Raw genomic sequence first — 16,228 nt, 5'->3', positions numbered from 1 at the left:
CTCTTGGTGCCTCATCCTCATAATAACCTGGCGACAATAGCTAAAGCCCTACTGCTTTTTTCAAGTGAAATTAAAATATAATTTTGGTCATATGTAGTTGTATGTTGAAGAGCAGTGAGAGTGAACTTCTTACTTGTGCTTTCTGTTTCATTATGTACATAAAATGATTTCTCCAAAAGATGGGATTGTGAGATGTTTAGACAGTGGTACAGAGTGTTCTGAGCTCCAGACACCAGGGACTTCATGTCTTCATCAGCTGCTACGCTCTGATGATGACATGGGAATAGTCCTGTTTCACACAGAAGAAGTTTAAGATTTATTGATTCTTAGGTTATATCCATTTACTGTAAAGTTTTGCAATCACGGAAAAACAGATGTCTGGTGGACAGGACTTCAGTGAGACTCCTACTGCCAAATACAACCATAATTTTCTGCATCAGGATGTGATAAATGCAAGTGCTGCTTTCACCTGTGTGGAAATAAATTGTGATTTGAAGAAGGTAATCTGCTCCAGGGCTCAAATTCTACCCGAGGGAGTAAATACAAACATGCACAGAGGACAACTGCTTAAACTTGTCTGTCCTCATTTTGTTGTCATTCTCCACATGCACCAGTGTAGACAGACCAGTTGATTGTGTCTTATGAGCTCCGAAAACTAACAACAAACAATATGTATTAAGTATTAAAAATTAATTTAAAGCAAGAGACATTTAAAAAAATATAGTCAAAAAGGTATTTGAATAAATGAATAAAAATAGAAACTGCCAAATGGGAACAGAAAAGAAAAAAAATAGTAAAACTGAGCAAAAATAACTAATTGAAAATAACTGTTAAATGTGAATACAAAAGAAAACACATTTACTAAAAATGAATTTAAAGAAATATATGAGAATAGAAATTCTGTTAAAAGGGAACACAAAACTGAAATCAAAACGTGTATAAGGCCACCAGAGGCATGGATTTAATGTCCATACTAGACTCTTCATATAAAAGACAAACTGTTACAATTGGACCAAACTGTCATCTTTTAAACAGATAGGTGTTATGTTGGCTGTAGTTAAATTATACCATGCTATTTGGAGATTTCTTGGCAGACAGTGAACATCTGCTAAAGCCTTTTATCACCTGCCTCACATGAGAGCACGCTCAAGTGATTATGGCTCGTCTCATTCCTACAAAGGAGGTTTATAGAAGGACATTAAAAGATAATTTTTATATTTGATTAAAGTCTTTCTTTCTCTGACAGCTCATCTCTGCTTCTGTCTAATCTTCCCTCAGGCTGTGGTCTGTCAGTGAAGACCGCATGGAAGTCTTGATCCACAATGGCCACCTTATGCCCCTGGAGGTAAGAAGAAGATGGATAGTATAACTGCACCCTTTGCTCGTTCACTCATCTGTTGAAGATTTAAGATTTTAATACAGGAGCTAAAACTGGAAATAAAATCAGGATCAGGAATTATACTGAAGTTCACTCAGGTCAAAATAGTAAAATAATATGAGGCTGGGGTCAAAACCTGGAAAAGTCATTTGAAAAACTTTCCATCCATCCATCCATTCATCCATCCATCCATCCATCCATCCATCCATCCATCCATCTATCCACCCATCCATCCATCCATCCATCCATCCATCCATCTATCCACCCATCCACCCATCCATCCATCCACCCATCCACCCATCCATTCATTCATCCATCCATCCATCCATCCACCCATCCATCCAATATCTTTAGCACTTATCCTTTGAGGGTCATGGGGGGAGCTGGATCTTATCACAGTTGACATTGGGCCAGAGGCAGACTAAACCCTGGATAGGTCGCCAGTGTATCACAAGGCCAACGTATAATGACAAACAACCATTTACACTCACATTCACACCTACAGGCGAGTTATTCTCCAATCAACACCCGGCCTATATGTCTGGACTGTGGGAGGAAACCAGAGTACCCAGAGAAAACCAACCCATGCACGGGAAGAACATGCAAACCACCACACCACCAGACTCAAATGTAATAACATGAGAGGAATAGACTGGGGTTAAGTTGTGTTAAACTTTAACTGTGGCTCAGAGTCACTGAAAGCAAATATCTGCTTAGGGAATAAAATTTCTCTGTTACACAACAACATGCAATGCTTTAATATAGCGCTGCTGAGATGAAAATCATTCAGGAGCTATATTATAGTCAGAGGGTGTGGGAATACACTGATGAGGGAGTATTTTCTCCATGCCATAAAGAGTCTGAACAGAGGTCAAGGCTGAAAATATTATATCTGACCTGTGATTGTGGTGTTCTCACAGTGAACAGTGAGTGGGTGCTGAGCTGTGCTATAGTTTCCCTTGTACGCCTGAGTCAGAGGAGTTTTCTATTCCGCCTCCGCAGAAAAGACAATCTAACATCCACTATGAAGTCTATTGGAAAGACACAGTATTATACAGAGGTAGCTGCAACAGAAAGGACCTCAATTAAGGACCGGGAAATCTTCCAGGAATAAATGCAGACGATAATTTTTAACTCTGATATTTATTGTATTTAATGCTCCAAATTTATATCCTGTCCAGGGAACTTCCTTATCTACCAAGATCTCATCTGTACAGGCTGTAAAAAGAGGGCATCCTTTCATAGTTGTGTTACAAGCTCTCTCAGTCACAAATCTACTTTTCCTAAAGATATAACAGACAGCAAACCTCTTCCCTCAACAAACCCAGTGCCCTTCAGGGACTTTACACTGCAGTTTCCAACTTCTGTCCGATTCCCTCTGAACTGCCTCTGCACATTCCCACAGCATCCAATCGATTACCACAGCCGTCACAGCAGGACTCCAGCCACAAACGTCACAGCTTTTCAGAGGCACTCGTTGCCGCGGGCCACTCAGGCACAGACCAGTCTCTTCCTGAAGCTGCACACTGCAAACATGCATCGACACAATAACCAAGAAACTCCAGTAAACTCACACCGACTCTGCTCATCTTCAATAAATCATGAACCTCAACACTGTCCCTTTACCTTTTAATCTTCACCTCATCTAAACATTTTGGTCTGGGACTGCCACTTTTGGCCAATTTCTAAGGCTAAATCTGCAGAAAACAGAAAAATTATATTTCTAGTATGTGATAAGTTTTTCTTTACTTCTTCAGCAAACCTCAAAATTATTCACTCTCTGTTTGAAATGCTCAAAAAGCACAATTGGAAAACATCTGCAACTGGATATGTAAAACCACTGACCTATGACTTAAGATCAAAATAAAGCAGTCGCCTCCTCCTCACACAAAACCAACCATTCAGCCCCAGTACCAGCTGACAATCAGGAGTCTCTCCTCTCTTTATCAGCAGACAAACAAAAACAAAAACAGTATTACTGTGAGTTAGACATGTCTGAAGACGTTATGTTTTTAACAATACACTGGAGCATCCCAAGGCTCAAGTTCTGCATGAGGTCAAGTATGTGAGATTTAAGGAATATGAATACAATCATAAATGAATAGGATCTTCAAATGACTCATCATGCCACTATATACAGCGAGGGCTGCAACTCATGACTTTTCATGTGCGTTTGTTATTTAGTTTGTTATTTAGCAGGATTACACAAAAACTACTCAAGGCATTTACATGACATTTTGTGGAGGGGTGGGGAATGACTCAAGGAAGAAATCATTACATTTTGGGGTGGATCCAGATCAAGGGGCAGATCCAGGAATTTTTTTTCACTCTCATAAACATTACGTAAAAGGGTGTTTTACACTCTGCTTGTGTGCAGTTAAAATTATTAACAGCCACACAGATGATGACTGAAAATGACTTGTGCAAAGTAAATTGAGTCACCAGACGATGTCTGTAACAATCTGTGTTCATCTCATTGCATCTCTCCTTCAGCTTTAATCGCCTGTGCAGTTGCAGCTCTCTGATTGGTCCCGCTCCTGATGGCTATTAATTGTGCACCCTCGCGTGCAGGTGACGTCTCTGTGCGCGTGTGAGCAAAAGAAAACACCAAAAAAACCAAAGCATGCTTTCCAAACAGAAAAGAGAAACCACTCTGGTTTTATTCGTGCTAACACTTCTCCTTTACACGCTGCAGCTCTGTCACTCGGTGAGTTTCGGGCAGCAGCGGGATGGTCTGCCTGCTCACCGGGAGTCAGCAGGTGGCAGGTGGGGACAGATCCATGGAGCGTGGCGCTGGGGAGGAAAGACCGACCACAGCGCAAATCTGCGCAAAACCAACCGGTCGGGTCTGCAGGGGCATCGGTCTGAATCTGCTGCCTTTCCCGGGGAGACACTCCCACCTTTCATTTTACAGAAAGCTGATGAAAGTGGAAGAAACGTAGCATCCAATAACTTGTCCTGGACTGCTGGAAATATCAGCACAGGAGTGAAGGCCTCAGCTTTGGACCATGAAGACGGATATCAGGCGGATTCTACAGGTTAGAGCTGCTTTAACTGCGCCTTATTTGAAAGGTTTATTTACAGGTGTAGATGAGTTAGTGGCGTTAAAAGGATAGCTCACCCCAAAATGAAAATTCTACTTATCACTATGAAGGGGTGGGTTCAAGTGTTCAAAACAGTGTTGCAGCAAAATCCAATACAATTGAAGCAACTGTAATACAGACTCGAAACGGCGCCATTTACACCATGTTTTTAGCCTAAAGGTCTTCTGATATCATCCTCTGGACTTGCGTTTGTGTGTGCATCACAGAGGACATTGAGGCCAAAAACGTTTGAAGAAGTGGTCACCAGTAACTTCAGTTGTATTGGTTTGGCTGCAACACTGTTTACCCCTGAAACTCCAAATGTGTTTTGAGGACCCAAACACTTCACCCACCCTTCCATCGACATAGTGGTGAGTAAATGGATGGGAGTGAATTTTCATTTTAGGTTGTACTATTCGTTTAATGGGTGGTATTGGTGGAGTATACTATGCAGGAGTAGCAGAAGCCCAATAGTCACTATTATTTTACATGTGGTTTTCTATCCTATAGGTTTCCATGGAGTCCAGGGGAAAGTTTTGGGTCCATCGTTTGACTCCAGTCCGCATTTCTCTGAGTGGCAGGCGATGAGGCCTTTCGTGCAGTGTGATGAGAATGTCATGACCTTCACTGCTTCAGGACAAGGACTGACACACCTGCTAGTGGACAGAGGTAAGATGATATAATACTATATTACAGAGGCATTTGGACTGGTGTTTATAGGTTAAAAGACCTAGATGTAATAAGCAAATGGAACACGTTCTTGACAAAGATCCTTGTGTTTCTTGCATAAAAATATGAAGGAAATACAGAGACGTTGGATTTAATGTATATTCTGGATGTTTTACACTCATTAGCTTGTTTGCACCCTATAATAATTTAATATTTAGGTATTTAAATATAAAGGGCCTTTTCTGGGGCAAAGAAAACTAGTGAAAACATCATGAGGATTATTCTGCATTAAATTTCAGCAAATAGTTCCCTTTCACCTAATAGACACATGCTGATGAAAACACAACCTCTCTTAATTAACCTCACCACTGAGTTTTCTTTTTAACCATGATAATGAGCAAGTAATCTATCTATTACTTTTTTTTGGTCAATTGATTAGTCATCCTTTTGTTTCAGCTTTAAATTCACTTGATGAATGTTTCTTTTGTTACAGAGGCAGCGTCTCCCATCTCTCTGTTCCAGCTGCCTCCATACTGTGGCTACTCAGTGAGGACGTCATGGAGTGACCTGGAGATGATGGTGCCTTACGATGCGTGTTACATTACACAGGAGGTACCAGCAGCACCCGCATTGTATTCCAATCGTAAGATTTTCCCAAACAGTGATCATCCTAACCTCTTGTTGTGCTCGTTGTCAGAATGACAGTTATGTGTTGCCCATGTTGTGGTGGGGCACTCCTCTGAAGCTCTCCTGCCCAGTGCAGCTGTCCACTCCTGCCCCTTCTTCCTCCCTCCCATCAGTCTTCTGCTCCCTGTACGGCATGGCGGTGCAGAAACATGGGCAGGAGCAGGAGATACCAATGCTGGGAGTCAAAGGTGGGTCGAACTTCATGTGGATTTAATGTTGAAGTGTTTAGAAAAATAAATGTTTTGATCGTAACAATTCTAATGTATTTAAATGTGACTGCATTAAGACCACCAAAAAAAGTTCAATACAATCATCTGCTTTACAGTGAATGGAGGCTTGGGCCCATTTGTATCTGAGGAGTGTGCGTATCTTGTCCACTCCAGACCTGACGAGCTCACCTTCTTCATCTCTTACAGAGCATCTTGTATCACAAGTGGGGTAAGTTGTCGAAAGCCGTTTTCAAACATCACCTCTGGGAAATGTCCAGACAATCAGGTGCGTACATTTTCCAGCCTTTCATATAAGGTGAACGCAGCAGGAGATTTTCTGAGAACAATATTTGAAGCGTTCAGGTGAGGGATGGTGTCAGATTAGAGCATAAACATGGCGTATACTTTCTGCTGTGGAAACCTTGTGTTTCTGTTTACAGCACATCAACACCAGCATTGGTCCTTATCACCAAAAGCTAAAAGTATTCTTTTAACTTTTGCATCTGTTGCATGTTAGGGATAATTCAGGTGTTGCCTGGACACTTGACTAGGAAGCTTAAAGGAAAACTCAGCAGAATGTTTGGAGACTGTTCATATTTCAGTGGATGTCAAAAGCAGCTTAGTGTGTTTGATCCGATCTTGTTTTTCTGCTTTTCTCACAGGAGGGACTGAGTCTTCAGCTTGTATTTAATGATCAGGAATACATCCTCTCCTGTCCAGTCAATCCTCAGTTTCACTACATCCCAGATCCTGTGAGCCCTGCACCCACCACCCATCCTCCACCCCCTCCTCAACCTCCAACTGAGGAGCAGATCCCTCAACTTCCACACTACCACTACTACCCATTCCCTGGTCTCCACTACGCCCAGTTGCCCCAGGTCTACCCTCCTGGCCCACAACCTGCCCAGCCCCCCAAGCCCACTCCAAGTAGCCCTCCTGCGCCTCAGCCACAGCTCCAGCAGCCCCAGACCCTGTACCCCACAGGGCCTGTCAAGTTGCCTGACTCTCCTGGAAAGCCCCCTTCCCCTCCATATCAGCCTCCTGTGGTGGTTCAAGCTACATATGCTCCAACTCTTAGCCCAGAGGAGGAGAGCCAATCCCACCAAGTTCCTGCATTGCCCCTCAGCCCTTCTCAGTATTCATCTGGTCTGTATTACCCCCACATGCCATTCTACTACAATGCAGTGAAACCAGCTCCAACCTCTGCAGCTACAGAAACTATGACTACCACTACCACTGTTCCTCCAGGTACCCAGCCAACCGGACCTCCAGCAAATCCTTACTACCCGCACTATTACCTTCAGATACCTTACTATCCTACACCTACTGCAGCACCTGTTACTCAAGCACCGGCTACTCTCCCGTTCACTTCATCTCCTCCTCTTCCTCCCACCTCTCCACCGAAACATCCTGTAGATCCACAGCCGCAAATGCCCTTTTCTTACCAATATTATCCCTATTATTATCCCTTCTACCCACCGCTATACCATCCACCTTACCCCTTTCTGCCCCAGTATCCAGATATTCAAACACCTACTACCACAACAAAGCCTCCCTCCACCACCACCACCACCACCACCACAACTACTGCTACAACTCTGACTCCCACAACCACAAGTACGATGGCGTCCACCACAACGCAGCCCGCTACACAGATGCCTCATCTCCAGTGTGAGATGGGGAGGATGGTTGTCTTCCTGCCTTTTGCTCACCCAGACTCCATCCAGGTCCAAGGTCAGTGTTTGTTTGGATCAAAGAGACCTTTCTGTAGTTTGGATTGTTTTTTTAGAAAAAAGGGGAATTTTTATTTGTTGTTGTCTGTTGTCCATACAAACAGTTTCTACTCTCAACACCCAGCTGCTTAGTGACTCATTTCATGAACGATCAGTCTGCAGATTTTATTATTCATTTATTTCTTTTACTTGGTGTGTATTTGACTTTCCCCTTGTGCTGCTGTAACATGGCACATTTCCCCCAAGGTGGGATTAAGGTTTATTTTACCATATCTTGTCTTATTATAATTTCCCAGAGCTTAAGGTGGCGTCTTAGAATTCCTTATTTTATTTGACGGTCTGTCCAAAATCTTAATACATTCAAGTCATGCAAGTAAAGCAGCAATCCTGACATTGGAGAAGCTAGAACCAGTGATCATTCAGCTCTTTTACTTGGAAAAGGACAAAAACAATAATTGACTATTATATTGTTTCATTTAAGGGAAACTAGTGCCTCCCATATTCTGTTTTCAATCATGGAATGGCTCTCAGTCAAAAACTAAATGCACTCAGAGTGAGTACCTTAGCCAAAGCCCAACAGCCTCCTTATGAAACCACATTTAAATTCTCTAGATACAGATTTTCATTTGGATCTGCACCATATTACACACACTCATAAATATCAATCCCTTAAACATGCCTGAATTATTTTCTGAGAAATCAATGAAAATATTGAAAAATAAACTGCCCCATATCACAACATATGTATATTAACTTTAATATCAAAGATCCAACAATCATTGTTTCTTCCATCAGACCAAAGGAAGACGTGGCTGCCTCTCTCCACTGTGTCACCACTGTGCGGGTACATGCTGCAGATGGCGGAGGGCTCTGGTGTAATCCTTCACTCTCCTCTGCCTGCCTGCCACAGCCTGTCATGGGTGAGAGCCTCCATGATGCTTCGTCACTGCCTCTGAATGTATCACACTTGTATGACTGCTTGACTTTCACACACATCTGTTTTTTTAAAGAAATGAGAAAAGATGGGGTTTCTTTGAGTGGTAGTGATGGGATGGAAAAATCTTTTTTGGTCCTTTCTACCATAAGTCTTTTTCAAATGGCAGCATGAGAGCCTTTTTAGTAAGTAACAAATCTTTGGTTTTGACTCATGTAAGCGATAGTACATCCATATACCATGTGGAATTTCATGACTTTTTATTGTAAAGAAAGTTTGTATGTTTCCTTTTTTCATTTGGATCCACAGTAGCTGTTGTGGTGGTTGTTTCAGATGATATTATATTATATACAATCCTGTGCAGAAGTTTTAGGCAGTTAAAGTAAAGTGAGGATACTTTTGCAACTGAAAACAAATGTGGTCAAACAATACATGATGTGAAAACCCTTGGTCTTTAAACAGCAGTAATTCTTAAATGCATACTTGTGCAGTTTTTATGGTACTTGGCAGGTACAGTAAGTTGTTTCCAGCATCTTGGAGAGACCTCAACACAGCTCCTCTGTGAATTTAGTCTTTCTCAGATTCATGATCTCAGACTGACTCCATGATGCTGTGATCAGGACTCTGTGGAGGTCAGATTTATTTTTCCTGTTGCTTAAGAGGGTTCTTTATTGCTCTATTCAGCCATCGGTTAAAATCCGACCTGTGGTCACTTTGTCTCTATAGGTTCATCTGTGCTCACCTGTCAACTAAATTCACCCTGAATGTGTCTCCTGTGATCACTTGTGATGGAATCTTCCGTTCTCTATATGCTAATAATCACGTACAACGTTTCTGCTTGTGGCTCAAATGATGTGATTTTAAACTGGTCTGAGTTCACAGATGTGTCTGTTGTCAGTGTGTTTGTGTGTGAGGGAGACAGAGAGCGCAGTCGGGCAGGGCTGAGAGAGTCAATGATCTATGGAATTAGATTTTTCCCACTGGGGAAAAAAATAGAAATAATTTTGTGGTGTACAATACTGTATATACATGGTTGGAGAAAATACAAAAACTCACATAATGCAGCTTACCAGTGACGCCACAAAATGCAAAATTATCATTGATTGCTAATGCTGATGCGTTTTTCTTATCGCTTGAGTTGTCACTACACCTACGATTTACAACAGTCGTGTATGAAGCATTTCCTCTGCATGCATCGGTAAATCATATTTTCATTTTGCAGCTAAAAATACAGGAGCTAGAAACCATGTGTAGTTGGTTGTTCATACTGACCTTATTGATCTGTCTCTCTTCAGACTCCCACAACCATTTCCTTACCTCTGAGGTTTTGGGATCTTTCCATGGCACAGTATCAAACTCTGGAGCCACAGTGCCCATATGAAAGTACCCCTGTCACCCATGCACCAGTTACCTCACCTGTGTCCACTATCGCACCCAGCACCACCCCCTCTCCAGTCCAGAAGCCGAAAGTAAGCTGCTCCCCCCATCACATGAATGTGAAGCTCCCGTCGGGTCCCATCTCTGGAATCCTTCTTAAAGGTGTGTATGTGTGTGTTGCATATGGTTGCCGTCAGCTCTGCATGAATTCCAACTGATTTCAGGGAGGCTCCTCTGGTGTACATTTAAATGTATGTGCAGAGCAGGGTTACATCAATACAACTACATTTTTGTTTAAAAACGGCTTTTTCAAACTAAATTGATCTATTCAGAGCTTTTGGCTCAATTTTAGTTTTAATCCCTGTCCATACTAACACGCCTGAAATCACCTGACTACTGACATTCACTACATTATCACAGACTGCTCAAATAAAAGCTCTTCTCCTTCGCATGTCAGCAAATGTATCAGTGGAAAATGCAGAATTTGTTGTTTACTTCTGGAAGGGGGTCATGTGATAGGAGCCTGATGAATCAGCAAGGTTGCATCTTGAACCAGAAAGACCCAATCAGCCAGCGGTTGTGAGTGTGTGAGTTTTCAACCTTAAACGGGACAAGCAGCGTATCCAAAATTCTCAGATTTAGCAGCTCTGGAATAGTGTAGATGCCAGGCGTATCCGTAGCAAACGCGACGCATTTGTCAAACGTAGTAGTATGGATGTGCCTAAAACCCTTGTCCTCATCATGCTGAAAGCTTTAAACATCCCAATTACACAAGCATTGTTTATTTCCACTTGTACTTATTTTCAGACATGAAAGGGTCCCCGATGAACCTTCAGGATGCCCCAGAGCACTGTGGGTATTCTGCAAGCAAAGGCAAAGATGGCAAAATCCATTTGAGTCTCCAACTGCAGTCACTGTGCCACATGAGCGTGCAGGCAAGTATTGACTTGGATCTCACACTGAGCACATGACCTTTTGTATAATTGACCATTTGCTTTACCCAATAACTCTTGTATAAACATGTTTCTCTGAAAGGGTAAAATGTACATAATCTCTATCGTCTACATGACGATGAATGGGAGAAGGGAGGCTCAGGTTTCTTGTCCAGTTGTCGTCCCAGGTTCCGGCAAAGGTAGGCAGGTTTTATGTTTACACATCTGTAATGTTATTGACTTTGCCAAAAGGTGTTTTCTCCGGTCCATTCAGAGTTATTTTAACTGCATGGCTGACATTTGTTGTGTCGTCCCACAGAGTGCAGCCTTCCTAGCGATCAGCGTCTCCCCTGTGGACCCGCGTTTGTGTCTCAGCCACAGTGCCTCTCCATGGGCTGCTGCTTCAGCAAGCACTCTGATGCCTGCTACTACCCCATGGATGGTGAGCTGCAGCTTATGTCCCCCACTGGCATTTTCACGTCACATAGCTTACAGTTGAGCTGTTTTGGGTACGGACATTTTAAGAGCTACAGCTGCTGGATACGTGAAGAGACATATTCAGGGCCAGCGCAGCATGATTCATGCTGGCAGTGAGACAGAATGTGAAAAGGGTATAAGAAACCTTGGGTCTCATTATCAATTGCCTCCTGAGATTTCTGACCTTTTGTTCATCTGACCTTTACGTGTGTGTGTGTGTGTGTGTGTGTGTGTGTGTGTGTGTGTGTGTGTGTGTGTGTGTGTGTGTGTGTGTGTGTGTGTGTGTGTGTGTGTGTCCTCCAGAGTGCACTATTGACCACCACTTTGTCTTCTCCGTGCCTGCCTCTATCACCGAGCCCCCTCTCTCCCCCGCCCTGCTTGTTGCTGCCAGCAACTCCACCTGCAAACCTCAGAGAGTGACTTCTGACTATGCCTTGTTCAAGATCCCAATGGACGGCTGTGGGGCGCGCAGAGTGGTGAGCTTTAATGAATGAACACCTTTCCCAGACATCTTTTTCAATAAGGACCGGTCTGGTAATGATCTATATTCTTTATATCGTCAACAATCAAAACAAGTAATGAGCTGACCCTAAAAGTATTGCCAGTGTAAACAAAGTCTGATATAGCTTATTAATTTGTCACATATACATCTTTATTATTATTATTATTGTTGTCCAAAAAAACTTTAAAAACACATCTTTGAGCCACAATGCTGAGCTCTGTCCCTACAATGTACATGTTCTTGCAGTGGCGGATCTAGGATTTTTCTAAATCAAGGCCAGTATGGGCCACAATTTACAAAGAGGGCCAAATTATGTGTCTCAGCTTTCATACATGATTCAGGATTCAGTAAGGTGCACATTTAAGCCATTCCTTGTTTAATTTTAGCTTTATAGTTTTGAGAAAAAGAGCAAAATTTGAATTTTCCTTGTTCAAGCACATTGTGTGAAAAGATCAGAAAATAAAAATGCTTTACAAATTGTCATACTTATTATTTGTTTTTATTTTGTTTTCAAGATAGTCACAAACAATACTGACAGGACAGGGATGATTTCAGCTGGGGCCAGATACCCTCTGGCCCTGCCCCTGAATTCCACCCCAGGTTCTTGACAATTGAGTATCTATTAGATTCCATGTACTAACTGTGTGTGTGTGATGCTGTCCTGACAGGTGGTGGGGCAAATGGTGATCTACATGGTGGAGGTCGTCAACAAGGTTCAGGGAATCAGTGTCAACTATGGCACCATCACCAGAGATTCTCCTGTCAGGTCAGAACATGCTGCTGCTGATTCAGAGTAACGTAATGTACAACAGTGCTGAGAGGATGCAGCAGTTTCACTCTGAATGAAATACTGCAATGTTTCAAACAGGTTCAGCGTTTTGTAAATCTATTTTAGTGAGAGACGCCTACAATAACTGATCTTTTGTTCAGTTTCCTAGTTCTCCATCATATGTTTCCCCATCCCTCTTTCATACCTGACTAGAGATAACATTTTTATATTTTATTAAAGTTAAACCTTGACTGCCCAACTGACATAGACTTATAAACATACGTTATACCGTAGATATCCAGAGGTGTACGACCTGTACCATTTGATCACAATGTTTACAGTGGGATTTTAGCACCTAATTGTTTCTGTCTTTCCTCTTCTCTCTCCCTGCATTTCTTTCATTTTCAGCCATAATCTATGCATAGATTTTCATTACCTTAATTCTGGTGTCATGCTCAGGTTTTTAGTGGAGTGCCGGTTTCAGCCGGGCTCTGTGCTGACTGTGAGCTACCTGGTTAAAACCCCCACGTTTGGTCCTGGAGTTCAGACCCAGGAGATGTATGGAGTCCAGCTCAGGATTGCCAAAGGTACATGGTCTTTGTTTAAACACTAACTGCTGTTTTACATAACTGAACATTTTTTCTGGCAAAACAAGTTTACTTCTGCCAGGATGAAACTGATGATTCATGAAAACATGAATGATTTAAACTCATCCTGATCAGGAGAGTTTCTACTTAATCTTTAAGTGAGGGAGAGTTGCTTTTATAATCTGTAGTCGTTCCATTACACCTCCTCATGTCCCAGACGCTCAGTACAGCAGCTACTACCCTCAGTATCACCAGCCCCTGCAGATGCTGCTGGGGAAACCCCTCTACCTAGAAGTGCGGCTGCTGAACGCCCCGGATCCCGGTGTGGTGCTGCTGGTGCACTTCTGTGTGGCCTACCCCCGCTCTGGAAAATCAGTGTGGGTGCTGCTTTACAATGGGTACGTCGAAAACATCAAAATACTGAGCTCAGCAATGAATATATTTATAACATGGAGATTGAAGGGAAGTATACCAGGGAGACAGTTGGCCTTTTAATCCAATGTTAATCCCTAGATGTCCCAACCCCTTGGATCCAGCACCACACCAGGCTGTGTTGTCTGCTCCTCGACCTCCTTCTCCTCGGGGTCAAACCCGTCGCTTCACTATCAGCACCTTCCAGTTCCTTCCTGATGGTGAGTTCAAGGACCCGAATGAAGAGGTAAGGATGAGCAGAGATGGGAAACATGACTGTTACCCAAAAGTGAAGCCAACGCACCTTGATCGCAACCTGGCTGCAATATAGGTCATGAGTCCGGCCACCTCCGTGTTGGTAGATGGGATATGGACCATGTTTTGGCTTCTGTTTCTGGATAGTGGGAGGAATTAGAGACGTGTCGTTCATCTTTATAAACAGTCTACTGTAGAAAGAGCTAGCCTGGCTCTGTGCAGAGTTAACAAACAAAACATCTTCATTTAATCCAGCCAAACCTGAAATGCCAACATTACAAGAGGTCATGAAATGCTGGTGGAGAGAGAATTGTTCCTTTTTCACTGTTTTTCAGACTTAACTAAGCTAACTGGCTGCTGTCTGTAGCTCTACATTTAACAGACACATTGGGAAGCTGTGTCACTCTTATCTCATTCTCATAGGGTGAAATACAATCAATGCATATTGTTGCTTTAAGCATGCTCATGCTTCTCTTACAGTTTGTATGAGCTGAAGGAGAGAGAAGTAAAGTATGCCGCTGTCTGCTCAGAGAGTGCATTAATTTGCCCCCCGATAGTTAATTAAGTCTTATCGTAGGATAGCAGTTGACATTTTCACCTCTGATCCAATTTAGTCAAATGTAAATTTGTGGAAGCAACTATGTGTTCTTTGTGCAGAGTCACACTGTTTATTTCTTTTATATTCCATTTATAAGCTTGCAGTGGGAAATAATAGCATTTACAACTGAATCTCTAAATCTCAAGGCAGCATTCATGACGAGGAGATGTGGAGACCATTTTGTAAATTGCAAATTCTGGCCAATTCTCAATTGCTAGCAGCTGCTTGTCACACTACATTGCACACACACTCTGGAGACTTTGTTTAATCCCGCTCCTCTTTCACCCCTCAGATCTACTTCATGTGTTCAACTGAGATCTGCTCACCACGTGACGGACCTTGTGTGGAGGGATGCTTCGGCCAATGACGGTGAGGAGAATTCACCCTCTGTCCTCAAATCAACCGCTGCGCCTTCGTGAACTCTGGAAGATTACATGGAAACACTCATGAATGGGCTGCATTGCACTGAACTCGGCCTGAGAGCGAGTAGCGCCTGCAGTTCCATACAACAGCAGGACAATGATTTAGTAATGAGGGCGGTTGTGAATTATTTATTAAGCCCGATCCATTTCCTGTTTTTCGGTTACGACATGCAAAACGCTTGAAGTTGGTTGAGAGATGATTATGATGATGATGATCTGGTGAGCAGTGCTGGAATAGTGTTGAGCTCCTGTTGAAATACTCCACTGTTGCTTTTCTTTTCGACTGTGTCTAATCTGTTTTCCTGCTCCTTTTTTTTTCAGGCGTCAGGCATCACTCATTTAACTGCCAATAAAAAGCTCCTAAAGGATGCTGAGGGTGTGTGTGTGTTTTTGTTCCTGAGCCTGCAGCCATTTGGTTTTAAAGCAGGAAGTGGCACTCCATCAAAGAAGGGGGGCAACATTGTTTACATGAACACTTGGCCCCTCTGTACTGAGTCTCAGTTAGACACTGGCCTTCTTTGTTGTTTATCGTGTAGAATTTGCGGCATTAAAAATTGACGATGGAGTTAGATAACTGGAGGTTTTACCTAGTATTAATATTCCTTGAATCCCAGAATAAGTGATGAAACATGTTTTGAAAGGGGGCTTCAGAATATTTCGCATGATTGTGTTAACATGAGCAGATTAACCTGCTTGCAGTTCATAACCCATGCAATCAACAATCGGCCCCCACTGTGCAGTGTGTACTTTACTCCTTTGTTGAAATATTACAGAGCCCTTCGTTTACTGTGTTGTTAATTGGATTACACAAATTCATTTTTGAACAATATCCTACACACTGACAAAGCCCCCTTTCAAGACACAGCCTCCAGATCAATAAATCAAGACCCCCCTTCATGTCTTGTATTATGTTAGATAACCTCTCACTATAGAGTACAGTGCAGTTCAGGGGAGATGTCTACTTTAATTAGCTGGTAATTAGATTTTATGTACAACAACTTCAGTGCGATTTATTGTGCTTCTCAGCCAAAGAGCCTTGCAGACTTAACATCAGGCAACTCTAAGAACTTACATCTAGCAGGAATACTTCTTGGCTGCATGGGTGTAGTCACTTCCTGTCTTGTTGTTACCATGCCAGGTTAGACAACAAACTAGCCTGGCATGTCTATAAAATTGTAGGTTAGTGTTTTTACACTTGTGTTTTT

At 42.5% G+C, this 16,228-nt stretch overlaps 1 protein-coding gene across 1 annotated transcript; it reads left to right on the top strand.

Moving 5' to 3' along the window:
- The first annotated feature begins 3,733 nt into the window (after positions 1-3,733).
- On the top strand, positions 3,734-15,392 carry LOC109627245 (uncharacterized). The gene is made up of 18 exons (XM_020083705.2): positions 3,734-4,416; positions 4,972-5,130; positions 5,624-5,742; positions 5,828-6,005; positions 6,143-6,255; positions 6,689-7,760; positions 8,555-8,679; positions 9,989-10,232; positions 10,878-11,005; positions 11,106-11,202; positions 11,322-11,444; positions 11,783-11,955; positions 12,650-12,747; positions 13,210-13,337; positions 13,555-13,735; positions 13,851-13,995; positions 14,894-14,970; positions 15,345-15,392. Exons 1-17 carry the CDS (start codon positions 4,002-4,004, stop codon positions 14,966-14,968), a joined length of 3,573 nt encoding a protein of 1,190 aa, XP_019939264.2. The 5' UTR covers positions 3,734-4,001; the 3' UTR covers positions 14,969-14,970; positions 15,345-15,392.
- The last annotated feature ends 836 nt before the right edge of the window (positions 15,393-16,228 follow it).

Source organism: Paralichthys olivaceus, chromosome 8 (assembly GCF_024713975.1).
Source record: "Paralichthys olivaceus isolate ysfri-2021 chromosome 8, ASM2471397v2, whole genome shotgun sequence".
Lineage (NCBI taxonomy): Eukaryota > Metazoa > Chordata > Actinopteri > Pleuronectiformes > Paralichthyidae > Paralichthys > Paralichthys olivaceus.
Note: the sequence above shows the minus strand (reverse complement) of the source record. Positions and strands in the feature narration are given on the sequence as shown.